Here is a 19,230-nt window from a genome sequence, read left to right as displayed (position 1 = left end):
AGGCTGCAGTGAGCCAAGATCATGCCACTGCACTCCAACCTGGGCAACATAGTGAGACTCTGTCTCAAAAAAAAAAAAAAAAAAAATAGAACAGAAGGTAAGTTCAATTTGTTCAATGGGAACTAACTGGGTAAAAACTGATGTATACTTGGCTAGGTGCGGTGGCTCACGCCACCGAAGTCAGGAGATCGAGGACATCTTGGCTACTAACACAGTGAAACTCCGTCTCTACTAAAAATACAAAAAATGAGCCAGGTGTGGTGGTGGGAGCCTGTAGTCCCAGCTACTTGGGAGACTGAGGCAGGAGAATTGCTTGAACCTGGAGGCGGAGGGTGCAGTGAGCCGAGATCACGTTGCTGCACTCCAGCCTGGGCGACAGAGCAAGACTCTATCTCAACAACAAAACAAAACAAAAAGCTAATGTATACTTAACACACTTCATAAAGAAGTAGAAAGTAGAAAAGATTTAGGTTATCTTAGATGTATTTTTTCTTTAATTTAACATAAAATAAAAGTGTTTTATTAGATAACTGAATACAAGACTTACACATGATTCTGGGCTGGGCAAAGTTTAATCTTTGTAAACTTTCATTTGAGGGTACATTGTAGCAGTACAATTTTTAAAATAGCTTCTTTTTATTGCGTCTTAACTATATATCAAGCATTGTGTTAAGTATTTGTGGGTTTAACTCATTTAATCTCTATAAGAACCCTGTGGGTTATTTTCTACTAATATATCCCTTATAATAGTGTAAGTTGAGAAATGCAGAAGATAAATAATTTGCCTTAAATCACACAGCTAGTCAGTGAAAGAGATCTGGATAGGGCTGAGGTTGAATGATATGGGGAGATTCCAAACTCCATCAACAAAACAAACTATCTTTACATAACAAATACATTTTACTATTTTGTAAAGAATAGTATAACTGCATCACTGCAAAAAAAAGAACTATTTTATTTTCACCTGCCAATTTCAGTATGTGTCATTCAGAATGTTTCAAAGGCATCTCCCACTTTTTATTCTATTATTTTTTATTTTTTTGAGACAAGGTCTCACTCTATTGTCCAGGCTGGAGTGCACAATCACGGCTTACTGCAGCCTCAACCTCCTCAACTCAAGCAATCCTCCCGCGTCAGTCCCCCATGTAGCTGGGACTAACAGTATGCACCACCATGCGTGGCCAATTAAAAAAAATTTTCTTTGTTGAGACAGAGTATCGCTATACTGCCCAGGCTGGTCTCAAACTCCTGAATTCAAGTGATCCTCCTGTCTTGGCCTCCCAAAGTACTGGGATTACCTGTACCTGGGTGTGAGCTGCTGTGCCCGGCCTCACTTTTTATTTTAAATGAGGTAAGTAGCTCATTTTAAAAGTATATAGCATTTAGTGCTATCTTAAAAAATTATGTATACTAGTAAGACATTTTAAATAAAACCTCCATAAATCAAATGGTTTCTTAGAACTTTGAGGAAAAAATGCCCACTACTAGTCAGAAACATACTGGATCTTTTAATTTCAATATTTAACAAATATAAATATAAATGATGATTTAAGTTTTTAAGAGTTAATGAAAGAATATATTAATAGCAACCCATCTTTAGAGTTGTCAATCATTTGATTCAAGCTTTATCTTTCACACTGCATTTCAACACATATAGTTAGAATGAAAAACACAGAAGTGAAGTTAGTAAAGCCCAGGATTAGATTAAATAAGTAAAGAATGCAGACAATCTTAAATGCAATTTCTCAACCTACACTGAGAGAGAAAAAAACAAATTTAATTAGCATTCAAAACAATCAGAATGCAAAACATGTTAATAATAAGTGAAATACAAGGTTTCCTTTGCAAAGTCCATTTAAAGCATATGCCATTTTCAAATTTTTGCTTCATGATGATGGTGAGTTACATTAATGGTATTATTATACTTATTTCATTAATGAAGATACAAAGCCCTAAACACCCTTACCCCCTCCAAAAAAAATTCCACAAGTTAGTCAGAAAAACAATATTAGAATTTACAGCTTCCATGCTTTTCATTTAACAATACATAACCACATCTTGGGAATGAAATTACCTGACGGTGTTGTGGCTTTGAAATCCTTGGGGGACAGCAGGGCACACTGTTTTTCTGTTTAAAAAAAAAGGCTGGGTTGTCTAAGTGGGGATTCACTAAATTCCACTAACCCCACCACAAGAGTACTGGGGTCAACATCATCTAGCCTCTCCACTGCTGGATTACTGCCCACTGGGGATTGCACTACTAGGTTTAACAGTGGCACCTAGCATGTAGCAAAAACATTAATAATAAACTGAAGATACTACTTTATGCAGGTAGGAATTTTCTGCTTTGCTGATATAAACTGACCATGTGCTCTTAAACTTAAGCAGAATTAGAACTGGCTGAACTAACTAGAAGAGATGGGGAAAAATCTTAAGATACACCCTCTATACAATCTGGCTACAATATTATATTTTTGTCAAATTAACTGAGTCACTACTTACTTCCAGCAAAAGCCACAAGGAGGCAAAGGACCAAGAAAGAATTAAGGGAGACAAGGAGACTGACTTGACCTAAATGTATAACAAATCATCCATGTATCCATTTTGCAACTTGATATGCCCTAAAAGGTTTCCATTTACATTAACTTCAGATAGATGTAAACAACAGAACTGCACATAAGCTTGTTTCCTACTGAGATATCTACAGCCTATATCTCAAGTAATCTGATAAAAAAGTCTTATCTGTGAGTGCTGATTAGGTAACACCCAAAATAACAAGTCTTCCATAGCAAATTCAGAGGGGTACTGGAAGAAAAATCTTGTTCTGGTGAACAATGAACACAACCAGCCTTCAAAGGAATAACAGAAGGTTCACTTCACCTGTTTTTTTGTAGAAAAAGTATGTGAATGTAAATTAAGACAAAATTCTTTTCAATGATAACTGCCTATAAAATAAAAGGTTGTATGAGGTATCTAAAGTAGTTGAACTTATAGAAGGAGAAAGCAGAATGGTGGTTGGTGGCTAGGGGCTGAGGGGAGGGGGAAACGAGGAGCTGCTGTCCAATGGGTATAGTTCTTTTTTTTTTTTTTTTTTTTTTTTTTATTTTTTATTATACTTTAAGTTCTAGGGTACATGTGCATAACGTTTATATCATGTATAACTCCCCAATGCAATCCCTCCCTCCTCCCCCTCCCCATGATAGGCCCCAGTGTGTGATGTTCCCCTTCCCGAGTCCAAGTGATCTCATTGTTCAGTTCCCACCTATGAGTGAGAACATGCGGTGTTTGGTTTTCTCTTCTTGTGATAGTTTGCTAAGAATGATGGTTTCCAGCTGCATCCATGTCCCTACAAAGGACGCAAACTCATCCTTTTTGATGGCTGCATAGTATTCCATGGTGTATATGTGCCACATTTTCTTAATCCAGTCTGTCACAGATGGACATTTGCGTTGATTCCAAGTCTTTGCTATTGTGAATAGTGCCGCAATAAACATACGTGTGCATGTGTCTTTGTAGTAGAGTAATTTATAATCCTTTGGGTATATACCCAGTAGTGGGATGGCTGGGTCATATGGGACTTCTAGTTCTAGATCCTTGAGGAATCGCCATACTGTTTTCCACAATGGTTGAACTAGTTTACAATCCCACCAACAGTGTAAAAGTGTTCCTATTTCTCCACATCCTCTCCAACATCTATTGTTTCCTGACTTCTTAATGATTGCCATTCTAACTGGTGTGAGATGGTATCTCATTGTGGTTTTGATTTGCATTTCTCTGATGGCGAGTGATGACGAGCATTTTTTCATGTGTCTGTTGGCTGTATGGATGTCTTCTTTTGAGAAATGTCTGTTCATATCCTTTCCCCACTTTTTGATGGGGTTGTTTGTTTTTTTCTTGTATATTTGTTTGAGTTCTTTGTAGATTCTGGATATTAGCCCTTTGTCAGATGAGTAGGTTGCAAAAATTTTCTCCCATTCTGTAGGTTGCCTGTTCACTCTGATGGTAGTTTCTTTTGCTGTGCAAAAGCTCTTTAGTTTAATGAGATCCCATTTGTCAATTTTGGCTTTTGCTGCCGTTGCTTTTGGTGTTTTAGACATGAAGTCCTTGCCCATGCCTATGTCCTGAATGGTACTACCTAGATTTTCTTCTAGGGTTTTTATGGTATTAGGTCTAACATTTAAGTCTCTAATCCATCTTGAATTAATTTTCGTATAAGGGGTAAGGAAAGGATCCAGTTTCAGCTTTCTACTTGTGGCTAGCCAATTTTCCCAGCACCATTTATTAAATAGGGAATCCTTTCCCCATTTCTTGTTTTTGTCAGGTTTGTCAAAGATCAGATGGCTGTAGATGTGTGGTATTATTTCTGAGGACTCTGTTCTGTTCCACTGGTCTATTTCTCTGTTGTGGTACCAGTACCATGCTGTTTTGGTTACTGTAGCCTTGTAGTATAGTTTGAAGTCAGGTAGCGTGACGCCTCCAGCTTTGTCCTTTTGACCTAGGATTGTCTTGGCAATGCGGGCTCTTTTTTGGTTCCATATGAACTTTAAAGCAGTTTTTTCCAATTCTGTGAAGAAACTCATTGGTAGCTTGATGGGGATGGCATTGAATCTATAAATAACCTTGGGCAGTATGGCCATTTTCACGATATTGATTCTTCCTATCCATGAGCATGGTATGTTCTTCCATTTGTTTGTGTCCTCTTTGATTTCACTGAGCAGTGGTTTGTAGTTCTCCTTGAAGAGGTCCTTTACATCCCTTGTAAGCTGGATTCCTAGGTATTTTATTCTCTTTGAAGCAATTGTGAATGGAAGTTCATTCCTGACTTGGCTCTCTGCTTGTCTGTTACTGGTGTATAAGAATGCTTGTGATTTTTGCACATTAATTTTGTATCCTGAGACTTTGCTGAAGTTGCTTATCAGCTTAAGGAGATTTTGGGCTGAGACGATGGGGTTTTCTAAATATACAATCATGTCATCTGCAAACAGGGACAATTTGACTTCTTCTTTTCCTAACTGGATACCCTTGATTTCTTTCTCTTGCCTGATTGCCCTAGCCAGAACTTCCAACACTATGTTGAATAGGAGTGGTGAGAGAGGGCATCCCTGTCTTGTGCCAGTTTTCAAAGGGAATTTTTCCAGTTTTTGCCCATTCAGTATGATATTAGCTGTGGGTTTGTCGTAAATAGCTCTTATTATTTTGAGGTACGTTCCATCAATACCGAATTTATTGAGCGTTTTTAGCATAAAGGGCTGTTGAATTTTGTCAAAAGCCTTTTCTGCATCTATTGAGATAATCATGTGGTTCTTGTCTTTGGTTCTGTTTATATGCTGGATTACGTTTATTGATTTGCGAATGTTGCAATCATGTAAGATTAAAAAAAAGTTCTAGAGATCTGCTGTACAGTATGGTACGTATAGTTAACAGTCTGTACTGTATACTTAAAAATTGGTGAAGAGGGTAGACCCCATATTAAGTGTTATTTTAACCACAATAAAAATAAGTAAATAAGAAAATAAAGATGAAATATGTAAGAGTTGGATGATTTAGGATATACTTAGGTCCTGAAAAATCTAGAACTTTTTACTAGAAAATCAATAGGTCAAAAAGTCTCCATGAATGTATTTTTGAAAACAACACTGACCAAAATAATCTTCCAATGTTCTAAACGAAAAATGAAAGAAAAAAAACAAAGATTCCCATAGCCAGGGTAAGGCTGACTGAGGAGACACTCCAGAATTATGTTCTTCTCTCCTAAAAATCAGGAAGGCTGGCTCTTCTAACTCTACTCTGATTCTCAAAGCATTAAAAAAAAAAAAAAAAGGCAGAGAAATTCTATGTCCAAAATCAGTAAAAGTTTATTGAACACCTAATTATGTGACAAGCATTATTCTAGGTGCTAGTAATACAGGGGTGAACACAACAGACAATAAAATTAAATGAGTAAATAAAGAAAATACTTTCAGATGATAACAAAGCTATGAAGGTTAACATATAATGTGACTGAATAGATACTAATGGGTGTGGGGACAGAGGATAGAAGACCTATTTGAGACAGGGTACTCAGGAAAGATTTTTCATGAGAAGTAACACACACTAAATTGAATATCATAGGATTCAAAGGTTAATGAATGTCAAAAGTTTAAAACTAAAAATTATGTGAAATTACACAATATGAAAAAAATGTATCTTAAAAAATTCCTAGGTAATAAGTTGCCATCAATGAGGAAAAGTGGATGAAGAGCACATGATCCTAGGTACTATTTTTGTAACTTCCTAAGAGTCTATGATTATTTTAAACTTAAAAGTTAAAAAAAAAATACTTGTGTAATTTTTACTGTAATTAACAATGAGATATCTTCTACTCTATTTAAGACATCTTTCATTACATCTAAAAAATTGCCCTATGGATGTAAAATCATAAAGGGAGTTTGGAAAAGGAATCTCCAAGGTAGCAAAATGTCTTTCTACAAACATGCAGATTAAATATTTAGAAAGATAGTAACAGAGGCAAGTATAAATAAGTTTTGGGAATTTTTTCCTAATATAGTATGTCATTCAAGAAAGAATGGGGAATACCTCATTTCATCAGCATGGGTATTTCCTTACAGGACTATGAAAATGGATGAATACATCCATTAAAATGCTCATAAAAGGATTTTTAAAAGGTATAAACTTTTAAGAACAAGAACAGGATAAGTGAAAGCAATGAAATTTTGGATATTAAAATAGCAGCGAGATTCATGGTTACTGATTAGCAAATCCTAGAATCTTGAAGTAATTCAGGAAAAGTGGAAAAGCAACCAAACTATCAAAGAACCCCTGAGAGGCTCAGGAACTGGTGGCACAAGGCACCTTTGGAAGCAGAAGGAAATAAGAACTACACAGAGAAGCACTGGTGGAAAATATGTTCAAGAGCAGTTAGACTGCTATGTAGTCCCCACTACTATGTGGGCACTAGACCGGAGGTTGGTTTGTTCACTGAAAAGAATAAGAGAGGGAGTGTGGATTGGGGGGCACCAGGCACCATCTGGACATACAAAGGTAAAATAAAAGCTTATATATTAAACCTTGAGGGTCCCCAAACCTTTCCCCTACTTTGCTTCCAAAATGCTGAGTCAGGCATATATCTTCCAGGCAGAGACTGGACAATTCTCTGAGTACCTGCTTAGTTTAGGAAAAAGATCACCAAAAAAATAGCCTAGCAAGATCACCTTATGTTGCAGCCCATAGCTGCAAGATTCACACACAATTAAAAAGCTTTTTAATGCTCCATTCTTATGTAAGAGTAGATGGTCATGGGTGAGACATGTAAGGACATTCTCTAACATAAAAGACAAAGATAAAAACAAATTGATTTAAAAAAAACAACTTTTTTATTAAACCTGAAAGAAACAGATTATTTAGGGAGACAAAAATCTGAGAGAAAAAAATAAGAAACCTCAGAAAGACGAGAAGAAAATACACCCCAAAAATAACAGAAACCAGTAAGAAAGAACACTTAGAAATGAAAAATATTTTTTAAAATGAGAAAAATATAATATCACAAATGAAAAAAAAAACCTCAACAGAAGAGAGAGATGATAAAATTGAGGAGTTCTCTCAGCAAGTAATCAAAAAACAAAGAGAAAATGAGAGGAAAGATAAGAAAATGAGAGGAACATTCTAAGAGGGTCATCTGACTAGAAGGAGAAAACAGAGGGGAGGATATTATTAAACAATTCATGAAACTTTGCCCAAATTAAAGGATATGAATAACCAGACTGAAAGAGTCCAATGAGTACCCAGCACATGTATAAAAATAGGTCTACCACAAGGCATGTTATTATGAAATTTTAGAAAAGCAGGGACAAAGAGAGGATCCTAAAAGCTTCTAGAAAAAAAATATAGGTCACAGAGGAAAAAAAAATCAAGAATATACGTAGCTTTTGATTTCTCAGTAACAATGTAAGAACCTAAATTATAAAAGAAAATTTTTAAAATTCTGAGACAATTCCCACATAGAACCTGATACTTACTTAAAGAGGACTGATAATAATGCAGCTGCAAGATTTTCCAAAATGACCCTGAGTGCTCATCCTGGGCTGCCTGGAAGGGCAGAGCTAAGATACTCACCACTGACCATCTCAACCCATGGTCAACTTTCCCAGGCAATTGGTAGCTTCTAATCTCTGCTAAGAGGACCTCCTGGATTACATAGCTAGCATTCTCAAACAACTCCTATAAATATCTAACAAGTATTCAATGGCCTAAGTCATAGGCAGTTTAAATGTCTCTTCACTAACAAGATTACTCTTGAGTTTGTCCTTTAGGAATGGAGAACAATGGGGGACAGAGAGGAGGAGAGGAAAGTGTCTCTCCATTTAAACGTAAACCACAGCTGCGTATTCAGCCCATCTCCCCAGCACATGTATCTGTGAGATCATGAAAGTGGTAGACATGTGTCTTCTTTTCTCTTATTGACTCTTGGTTTTGTATTAAATAAGTTTCCTTTTCTATAATAATCATGCTGTATGATGTAACGGAATTTGTTCTAAGTCCTGGCAGGTGAAAGGCTGTCAGGTGAAAGAAGAGAAAAGAACCCATTTTTTACAGCAATAGTCAAAAAATGTTTAACTCATGGTATGTCTAAAACAACAAGCAGAACAAAACCCTGGATAACTCCCCTGTATCCTTTTTTATGAAGCTGCTGGAAAAGATGCACTACCAAAATCAGGGATTCAGGAAACAGAATCCATCCAAAAGAAATGAAAAGGCATCCCAGGACAATGTGAATAGTGATGTTAAAATGGCAGCTGTGTAGCTGGCCTAGAGAGCAACTACTACAGATGGCAGAGAACCCTAAGTAGCTTATGGTCTACGGGGAAGATCAAGACACATGCACAATGACCACCCAGGAGGTTGAGAAGAAAAACAGTAGTTCAGAAGAGAAAAAATGTTTCTTTGCCTAAAGAAATCAAAAAGCATTTCATCAAGGAAGCATGACTTAATCATGCTGACATTTAGACATACTGAAATGAGGAAAAGATTCTCCTTCCTCAGTGAAGCATTCTAAGTAAATGATTAAAATAAGAGAATAAACATGTTTGAAGACTACAGACAGCAGGATTTGGTTGAAATACAGAAAACAAGCAATAGAAGCAGTATATGCTTTAAAAAAAAAAAAAAAAGACCAGATGATAGCTTGGCCTTAAATTTCATGCTGAGGAATTTGTATTTTGTTCAAAGGGAAACAGAGAGTATTTTAAAGGGTTAGGGTGGAAGTGGTAGTGGTCCAGGCAGAATAGCCTTAAGTAGAACTACTCGAGAGTTGAAGATGCTGAAACCAGGAAAAGAATGTGACTCTAAGAAAGGGAAAGGGAATGGGTAAATGAACTTAATACTCAATGTGCTGAGAACAAGGTCTGTTTTCCATTTAATTTTAATGGGACTTTTACAGAACTGTCTGTTCATTCAAACAAATCAGTTTTTGCTGGCTACTGTAAAAATACCTGTGGATTTGTTTGATGCTCTCCTTCGAATTTCTGTCACCATTAGTCGTGAGACTTGTGTTGTGAACTGCAGAAGATCAGAAAATTTTTCTGTCATTGTATTTGGCGGAGCATTTCCAAAAACCTGTAGATAAGAAAAGACATAGTTAACGAAGCACTGACACATTTTTCTTTTATCTGGTGAATTTTGAAGTGTGGTATGACTTGAAAATCAAGTCCATAAAAGTCTACCTACACAGTTACTTTGAATCTTAATATGTTGGAAACACAACTTTCAACAAATCACCTATCTAGTCATATTTCCTTTTACATATAAGTTTGCTGAAGAAATGATTAAATAAATGAAATCTATTTATTTTAGACATTATTGATAAAATTGAATCAATCTCACTAAAAACGTTAGAAATTGTAACATGTTTCTTTTTTTTTTTTTGAGACGGAGTCTCACTCTGTTGACTAGGCTGGAGTGCAGTGGCATGATTTTGGCTCACTGCAACCTCCGCCTCCTGGGTTCAAGCAATTCTCCTGCCTCAGCCTCCCAAGTAGCTGGGACTACAGGCGCATGCCACCAAGTCCGGCTAATTTTTGTATTTTTAGTAGAGACGGGTTTCACCATGTTGGCCAGGTTAGTCTTGAATTCCTGACCTCTGGTGATCCGCCTGCCTCAGCCTCTCAAAGTACTGGGATTACAGGCATGAGCCACCGCGTCCGGCCAACATTTTTCTGACGAAACCTAATTTGAGAATTTAGAGAAAAGTTATAAAGGATCTTTGATGGAGTACAGGCACATTGGATGGTGCAAAGCAGCTCTACTGCTAAATCCCAGGCTGACTTCGGAATTCACTACACTCATTTCATATCTCAGAATTTCTACATTCTAATCACAATAATTTACAAAACAAGACTGTCACAAAAAAACTAGAAAAAATAAAATAAATAGGAGGGTCATGAAATAAACTTGTTTTTACACAAATTTTAATATAAATGAGCTTTAGAATAAATAAGTCTTATTTTTAATTTTATTTATCTTTTTTTTTTTTGAGAACTGGGTCTTGCTATACTGCCCAGACAGGTCTTAAATTCCTGGGCTCAAGCTATCCTCATGCCTCTGCCTCCCCAAGTCCTGGGATTACAGGTGTGAGCCACTATATTCCGTCCACAATAAATAATTTTTAAAAATAAATGGGTATGGGTTCAGCAAAGAGAATTTGAGAAAATGAAACCTGGACAGACCATCATAAGAAAAGAAATAGTATTTTAATGGGTATATAACTAGATGTATCCTGAGGTATTATTTTAAAGAATATTCTTTATAGCTGAAAGGAAATTCTCTATATTCTAAGTCTATTATAGTATCTCTCCCTTTTAACACTCATTACACAGTATTTTATATAATTATTACCTATTGAAATGTCACTACAGAAGGAGAAAACATAATTTACTCATCTTCATATTCTCCCAAGCCAGCACTCTGCCTTTTATAGTAATGCTCCCTAAATATGGTTGTTTATTTATATGTTGACTGCCCTCACAACCAAATTCTAGAGAATATTCAAGGAGCACTGAAGGAGAACATGAGAACATAAACTAAAATTAAGAAGGAAAACAAAACAAACAAGCAAATAAAAGACCCAGCTAGGGAGATGGACTGGAAAAGAAAACTAAATAAAAATCTAAGACCAGAAAGACCTCTATATTTTCCATGTATTGGTTACAAATTTTGGCTCAAAGATACAGAAGAGAAAACCTGATCAATCACATCATTTGCAATGTCCTTAGCATGAAAAAAATATATATTTAAGGAAGTACTTGTATTCCTCATATTACACTAGTTCCCCTTATCTGTGAGAAGTAAGTTCTAAGACCCCAGTGGATGCCTGAAACCATGGATAGTACCAAACCCCGTAAACACTATATTTTTTTTTATCACAATACATACCTGTGATAAAGTTAAGTAATAAATTAGGGACAGTAAGAGCCTGGCAACAATAATTAATAACAAAGTAAAAAAATTGTAACAATATACTATTTGCAATTGCACAAATACAAGATTCCTTCTTATTACAGATCTCAGAAACCTCAGCACACAGTTTTTGGTCTTTCCTTACTAAGTCAAGAACTTACACCTTTTCATTTAAAGGAAGGACTTCTCTCTGGCATACCCAAGTTACCATCCCCATAACTTTTGCACTTTGGAGCCATTATTAAGAAAAATAGAGCTTCTTGAAAACAAGCAGCTTGATACCAGAATAGTAGGTCTCATAACTGAGGCTGCCACTAAGTGACTATTGGGCAGGTGGCCCATACATCATGGATACACTGGACAAAGGAATAATTCACATCCCGGGAGGGATGGAGCTGAATGGTGTCAGATTTCAAACTTGTGAATTGTTTGTTTCTGTAATTTTCCACTTCATATTTTTAGACCACAGATGACCAAAACCATGAAAAGCAAAGCCCTGAGTAAGGAGGGATTACTGCATAATATAAACGATTCCTTCCAAATACCCAATAAAAGGATATAACAAACAATGTAATATCCTTCTAATAGAAAATGTGTTTCTTACACATGTTTCTTATAACCTCCCTCAAATTGAGTTGAAAACACTAAAACAATAAATCAATTCTACAAGGGTATCCTTTTATCCAAACACCTAGTCTGTTCAATAATTTGACAAATGAGTAATTTGTAAAAATCTCAAAAAATAAACTGTACTTTTCAATACTTCCTCAACAGACACATTTTTTTCTGCTGAGATTTTGATAAATGTTGTGTGCTTAGAATTAACCTGTGTTACTTGTTAAATAATCTATGTTACCTGTTAAATAACCCACCCCCGCCTTTTTTTTTTTTTTTTTTTGAGATAGGGTCTTACTCTGTCATTCAGGCTGGAGTGCAGTGGTGCAATCATGGTTTACTGTTAGCTCAATCTCCTGAGCTCAGGTGATCCTCCCACCTCAGCCTTCTGAGTAGCTATGATTACAGGTGCCCGCCACCACATCCAGCTGATTTTTCTATTTTTTATAGAGATAGGAATTTTGCCATGTTGTACAGGCTGGTCTTGAACTCCTGGGCTCAAGTGATCTGCCCACAATGGCCTCCCAGAGTGCTGGGAATACAGGCATGAGTCGCTGCGCCCGGCCAGAAACCTCTATTCTTTAACAAACTGGAGACTGATAAAAATTGAGAAGCCTAATAATGACACATGTTTGAAGAGCCATTCCACCTGTGCTCAGAGATGAGTACATAGCCTTTTGTTACTGTTGTTGTTGAGACAGAGTTTTTGCTCTTGTTGCCCAGGCTGGAGTGGTGCAATGGCACGATCTCGGCTCACTGCAATCTCTGCCTCCTGGGTTCAAGTGATTCTCCTGCCGCAGCCTCCTGAGTAGCTGGGATTACAGGCACCCACCACCACTCCCGGCTAATTTTTTTTGTATTTTTAGTAGAGATGGGGTTTCACCATGTTGGCCAGACTGGTCTCAACCTCCTGGCCTCAGGTGATCCGCTCATCTCGGCCTCCCAAAGCGCTGGGATTACAGATGTGAGCCAACGCTCTAGCTGAGTACATAGCTTTTTTGTTTTGTTTTGTTTTGTTTTTATTTTTTTATTATTTATTTATTTTTATTATACTTCAAGTTCTAGGGTACATGTGCATAACGTGCAGGTTTGTTACATATGTATACTTATGCCATGTTGGTGTGCTGCACCCATCAACTCGTCAGCACCCATCAATTCATCATTTATATCATGTATAACTCCCCAGTGCAATCCCTCCCCACTCCTCCCTCCCCATAATAGGCCCCAGTGTGTGATATTCCCCTTCCCGAGTCCAAGTGATCTCATTGTTCAGTTCCCACCTATGAGTGAGAACATGCGGTGTTTGGTTTTCTGTTCTTGTGATAGTTTGCTAAGAATGATGGTTTCCAGCTGCATCCATGTATCTACAAAGGACGCAAACTCATCCCTTTTTATGGCTGCATAGTATTCCATGGTGTATATGTGCCACATTTTCTTAATCCAGTCTGTCACAGATGGACATTTGGGTTGATTCCAAGTCTTTGCTATTGTGAATAGTGCCGCAATAAACACACGTGTGCATGTGTCTTGGTAGTAGAATAATTTATAATCCTTTGGGTATATACCCAGTAGTGGGATGGCTGGGTCATATGGTACATCTAGTTCTAGATCCTTGAGGAATTGCCATACTGTTTTCCATAATGGTTGAACTAGTTTACAATCCCACCAACAGTGTAAAAGTGTTCCTATTTCTCCACATCCTCTCCAACACCTGTTGTTTCCTGATTTTTTAATGATTGCCGTTCTAACTGGTGTGAGATGGTATCTCATTGTGGTTTTGATTTGCATTTCTCTGATGGCGAGTGATGATGAGCATTTTTTCATGTGTCTGTTGGCTGTATGAATGTCTTCTTTTGAGAAATGTCTGTTCATATCCTTTGCCTACATAGCTTTTTAATGGAGGTATTTATAATATTCCTATTACTCAGGGTGTATCAATGTATATTTTGCTCCTAAGAATTAGTATGAGGTATTTTATTGCTAAGAGTTATTAGGATAACTAAACAGAAGCAATAGTTCATTTCTTGAACAGTTGTAAGATATGATTATTCAACCAATCTTCATGCTGGGTAAATAATATGCTGTTGAAAATGCCAGTAACTTTTTACACAAATCCTGATGTTTACTGCTTTATTTCCTCTAATAAATTTTCTCACAAGATAAATAAAACTGGCTTGAATTTACCAACCCAAAATCAGTACTACAGAAAAAGACTATGTCATATTTGCTAATCTGAAATGAACAAGCATTGCTTCTTAAATAAGGTTTATTCGGTTTATTCACTCACAAATATTTATTGGCTTCCTAGTATATATGCCAGGCAATGTTAGAAGAGTACTGAATACAAAGGTAAATAAAACAATATGATTCCTGTGCTCATGAAACACAGGACATTTTAGCACAGAAGACCAATGTTAAATAAGTTGATTTTAAACTTAAAATTATTTAAAAATAGTGTCATGAAGAAAGTAAAACAGGGTAGCTGAAAGAGAATGCCTGGGGTGGGAAGAAGGTTGTCAGGAAAGTTCTCTCTGAAGAAGTGACACTGCTGCCAAAGGATGACACTGACTAATGAGGAAAAGTTACAATCCAAAGAGACAAGGAAAGAGGGTTGCAGTCAGTGAGATCAGAGCTGTGCAAAGACCTCAAAGTGAGACTGATTTTGGGGTACAGAGTAATGAAAAGGAGGTATATAAAGCTGGGGCATTCTGTCTAAGAGGAAAAATGGTACAAGATAAGATTGGAGGGATAGAGGAACTAAAGCATGAATCTGACATTGCAGATAATATTGAATGGATAAGGTAGCAAAGAAAACTGTAGTTTTTGTGATTGACTTCAAAAATTAAATCTAAAAGTATTAGGTATGTTTTCACTACTTTCAGTAAGTAGTGGTATTTCTTGAAACTATATAATGCTTCCATCATTTACATAAATGTTTGCCAAAGAGGATGCAGCATGAAGCTGGGTGTCAGAAGGTGTGCTCACTCTCAGGGAGTACCGACTACTTGTCAAATTTTTCTGGTTCTAGGTCAGATACGGTGGTTCACGCCTTAATCCCAGAACTTTGGTGGGCTGAGGTAGGTAGATCACCTGAGGTCAGGAGTTGAGACCAGCCTGGCCAAAATGGTGAAACCCCATGTCAACTAAAAACATAAAAATTAGCTGAGTGTGGTGGCACATGCCTACAGTACCAGCCACTTGGGAGGCTGAGGCATGAGAACTGCTTGAACCTGGGGGGCAGAGGTTGCAGTGAGCAAAGATGGTACCACTGCACTCCAGCCTGGGCAACAACAGAGCCAGACCTGGCCTCAAACAAACAATGACAAAAAATTTCTGGTTCTGCAGAGGAAGAAAGTTGGGCAAGAGAACAGGTAACACATTCAACTCAAAAGGGCTGATTCTAGAACAGATATGTGAAATTCATAACAGATTGAAAAAAAAAAAAGTACTGAAGAACAAAAATGCCTTCTTGCAAATTCACTAGAAATAACAATAATTACCATATAATATCCATTTAAAATCTGCCTAGTACTATTCAAGAATTAGGTGTCATTTAAGTCTCATAAAATCCTACAGAATAGGTTCTACTAGTAGCCTCATTTTACAGTTAAGAAATTAAGAGTTAGAGAAGTTAACTTAAAACAGGAGGTAATCCAGACAGAATTTAAAACTACATCTATCTGATTTCAAGCCAGGCTCTTAATCACTCAGTACTATATTTTTCTCAAACTGTGCATGAACCCTAGCACTGTAACTTTGCATAGTGTTCATCTTTACAGAAAAATAGCAAGGTTTGACTTATTTTTAAAAGAATCATTTTTAATATCCACCTAAATAGATTTCAGAAGATTTCCTGGCACCTCTTCAATCAGACATTTTTGGCACTCAGGGAAAACAAATTAATGATGTTCTCTAATGGCATTCAAAAAGGCTCAATATATACTTGCTACTGAATGGTGCTATTCAATAAAAATATATTAAATATGACTAATAAAGGAGAGGTTGGAATGTTTACAAAATTTTTAAAAATGGAGGCTTTTGTTTCCTAAATATGTGTTACATCTAAAATTAAGTCAGATTACTGGCCATCATTAGTCCTAAAATAATTTGCTATAAATAACAATGTTAAAAAATTAACAATGAAGATGTAATTGCTTTATTTCATATGGTAAATCAGTTAAGATTTCTTATCAATTAATATAAATGATTAAGGAAAGATTTATCTTATGCTCTTTTTGTTTCTAAGAAGGACCATCAGATGAGAGTCCGAGAAGAACAGAATGCCTAACTCAGTCCCGTCCTCTCCTTTTGGGCTCTGCCTGCCTCATAAGAATATGCATTCTCATCTGCTCTGGCTGTGGCCTGTGACTGTCCAGTTTTACCAGTGACTGGGTAAGTAAACATGACTATTTCAGGGCTGAATTCAGCAAGTCCTTGATTGCACAGACCCAAGCCACACTCTCCAGTATCAACTGTATTAGTATTACATAATAAGTAATAAAGCTGCAACAAAATAATTCATCTGTCTACCTTCTTATCTCTCTCTTATTTAGTTCTAAGTTTGGGTGACCTCTCTCTTAAGCCAACAAATTTAAAAGTAATGATAATTTGTAAGGGATTTAAAAAGGACCCTGTATTACATTTACATGCTTTGCAAATATAAATTGGAATTACGTTAAAAAATAAGGAGAGTTTCTTACAGAAGATCTAATTGGTAAACATTACATTTTAAAAATATAAACAAAATATAATAAATACTACAGTAATTAACAGTGGCAGTTATGAATTTTTAGACAACTAAAATGTTACTCATTTTGACAAGTTTAAACCAAATGTTTTCTTTGTCAGCTTTTGTTCTGGGACTAAAGGTTAATTATTTTTAAGAGTGCTGAATAAATATTACTCAGCTATTTTCAGACTTCACTATAATCTTTCAGTTTGAGCAAATCAGTAAGAGGGAAGATAACAGCAGCCTCCTTGTAGGACTGTAATGAAGAAAACAGGAGGCATTTCAAGAACCCAGCATGAGACCTGGCCCAGAAAAAAGACTCAATACATGTCATTTCCCAACCCATGTCTCTCAAAGGCAAAAATGATGCACTGAAATAACACTATTAAGCATACTTTAAAAACTAGTCTGTAGCTAGTTGTCCATGTCTAACTAGTCTGTAGCTAGGTGTCCATGTCTATTTCAGCTTGTTCACCATTTAGCTCTAATCAAGCAAAGTCTCACAATCAACACCACAATCCCTTTTTAGAAATCATGGTAAGAACTGGTTGGCTCTAGCGACATACTGAGCTACTCACTCACCATAGGTATTTCTCACTAGTGGAGAATGTTCAAGCACAAATGGCCAAATGTTAAATAGATACGGCTACATATTTCCAAATTTAATGGAAATGGTGTCTAAGAACAATTTTAGTTTATTAATTATATCCAATGAATAAGAATTTTTTTTAAATAATACATTTTTCAAATTAGTCACAACAGTACAGATATAACTTTCTATCTTTTCATTAGTTAAGAGTTTACTGAACCTTTGTGATATTCAAATCACCCATAGAGGGTTAAAGCATTGAATACACATATGTTTCTAATCAACCAATTAAAAACTTTTGAGAGAATTTGTTAATAGTTAATGAGACTTACAATAACCTAGGACGTAAGACAACTAAGTCAAACATTATAAATAGATAGAGAATAATTATTAAAGCATCTCATATCTGCTTATTAAAAAAACAAATATTCCTAAGATTCTTCTAGTCTAGTAGACTGTGGAAGCCTAACTGATGAAATACATGGGATACATACATATGTAGGATATTACTTAATAATTCATGTTAATATCCAAGAGCAATTCCCTTAACTGCTCTAAACATTCTCATTACCTTGTAAACATTCCTAAGTCTGAGAAAAGGAAATTACCTCAAACTACTCAGTAACCAATAGCACATCATGACATTAAAGTAAAACAAAAATAAGATTTAAAAACAAAACAAACTTCCGGGTAATAAAAATTAACTACCCGGTAATAAAAATTAGTAACTTCCCTGAATAGGGCTTAAAACAATGGCTTGCCATAGCTCTCCCTCCCATTTTTAAAAGAGCTATTTTAAACCTTTCCCCACCTCTTCTCACGTTCCTACTCTACCATCTCCTCCCTCTATCATTCTTGGCAGATAATCTATCCTATTATTTCATAAGTAAGGAAATGTACATTCTCTAAATGCATTAATGTTTCTATCCTCTTCCTGTTGTATCCAACACAAGCTCATGGGTGATATGTGAACTAACCTTCCTTGCACTCTTGCCCTTCTGCCTTACCAGCATATAAAAACCTCAATCTCAATAAATCAGGTATTGCTTTCTCTACTTTTTCACACAGGCCAGTACAGATAAGGTCTAGTATAAATTTATCATCTCCAGCCTTCACTGAGCTGACAGTACTAATCAATTCTTTTACTGCCCCCTTTCAACTCTCTTTCTCACTCATTCCCTTTCACTAGTATTCCCAACAACAAAAATAATAATAGATTCATGTAATAAAAACAATAATAGATACAATAATAACAATAATAATAGGTACACATTTCTTGGGATAAACACTTATTAAGTGCTGTAAGTATGTTATCTGAATTTAACTCTCACGACAACCCAATAAGGTTGACATTATTATTTTACGGCCCAGAAACTGAAGGTGACTGTTCCTCCCCAGCCCAGTGCAGTAGACAACTAGAAGTCTAGTTCCTTAAGAGGAAGAAGAGAGGTATCACTGCAAATCAAAGACAAGAACACTGATATGTAAACACTGGAGATTAAGTGACAGTCTACTGAACATGAGACATACTAAAACAATAAATAAAATAGTAATAATAAAACAAGAAAGAATTCAAGGAAATTAAAACTGGGATAGTAATAGCACAACACTACTCTAAAAGAGCTAACGTTTGATTGACAGAGGTCCAGAAAAGGGGGAACATATACGATATAGGGGAGAATATTCTCAAAGAAATCTTTCAGAATATTTACCCAGACTGAACAATACAAGTTTTCAGATTAAGAAGGCTTAAGCTGAAGCCACAATAAAATTTCAAAGTAACGAGAAAAGGAAGAGCCTAGAAAATTTCATACAGAAAGATAGATGAACAGAGAAAATAATATAG

At 36.1% G+C, this 19,230-nt stretch overlaps 1 protein-coding gene across 5 annotated transcripts in view; it reads right to left on the bottom strand.

The window, feature by feature from the left end:
• Positions 1–19,230, bottom strand: part of WDFY3 (WD repeat and FYVE domain containing 3) — a 316,077-nt gene that overhangs the window by 170,294 nt on the left and 126,553 nt on the right. For 3 of the 5 annotated variants that reach the window (XM_033214194.1, XM_033214195.1, XM_033214196.1), the window contains one exon: positions 9,489–9,612. In XM_033214194.1, the coding sequence (XP_033070085.1) occupies positions 9,489–9,612 (124 nt within the window). Of the gene's footprint in view, positions 1–2,074; positions 2,129–9,488; positions 9,613–19,230 lie in introns of all 5 variants that reach the window. The other 2 variants (XM_033214193.1, XM_033214191.1) reach the window with 1 other exon arrangement.

The sequence above is a fragment of the Trachypithecus francoisi genome, unplaced genomic scaffold (genome assembly GCF_009764315.1).
Source record: "Trachypithecus francoisi isolate TF-2019V2 unplaced genomic scaffold, Tfra_2.0 Lachesis_group1, whole genome shotgun sequence".
NCBI lineage: Eukaryota > Metazoa > Chordata > Mammalia > Primates > Cercopithecidae > Trachypithecus > Trachypithecus francoisi.
Note: the sequence above shows the minus strand (reverse complement) of the source record. Positions and strands in the feature narration are given on the sequence as shown.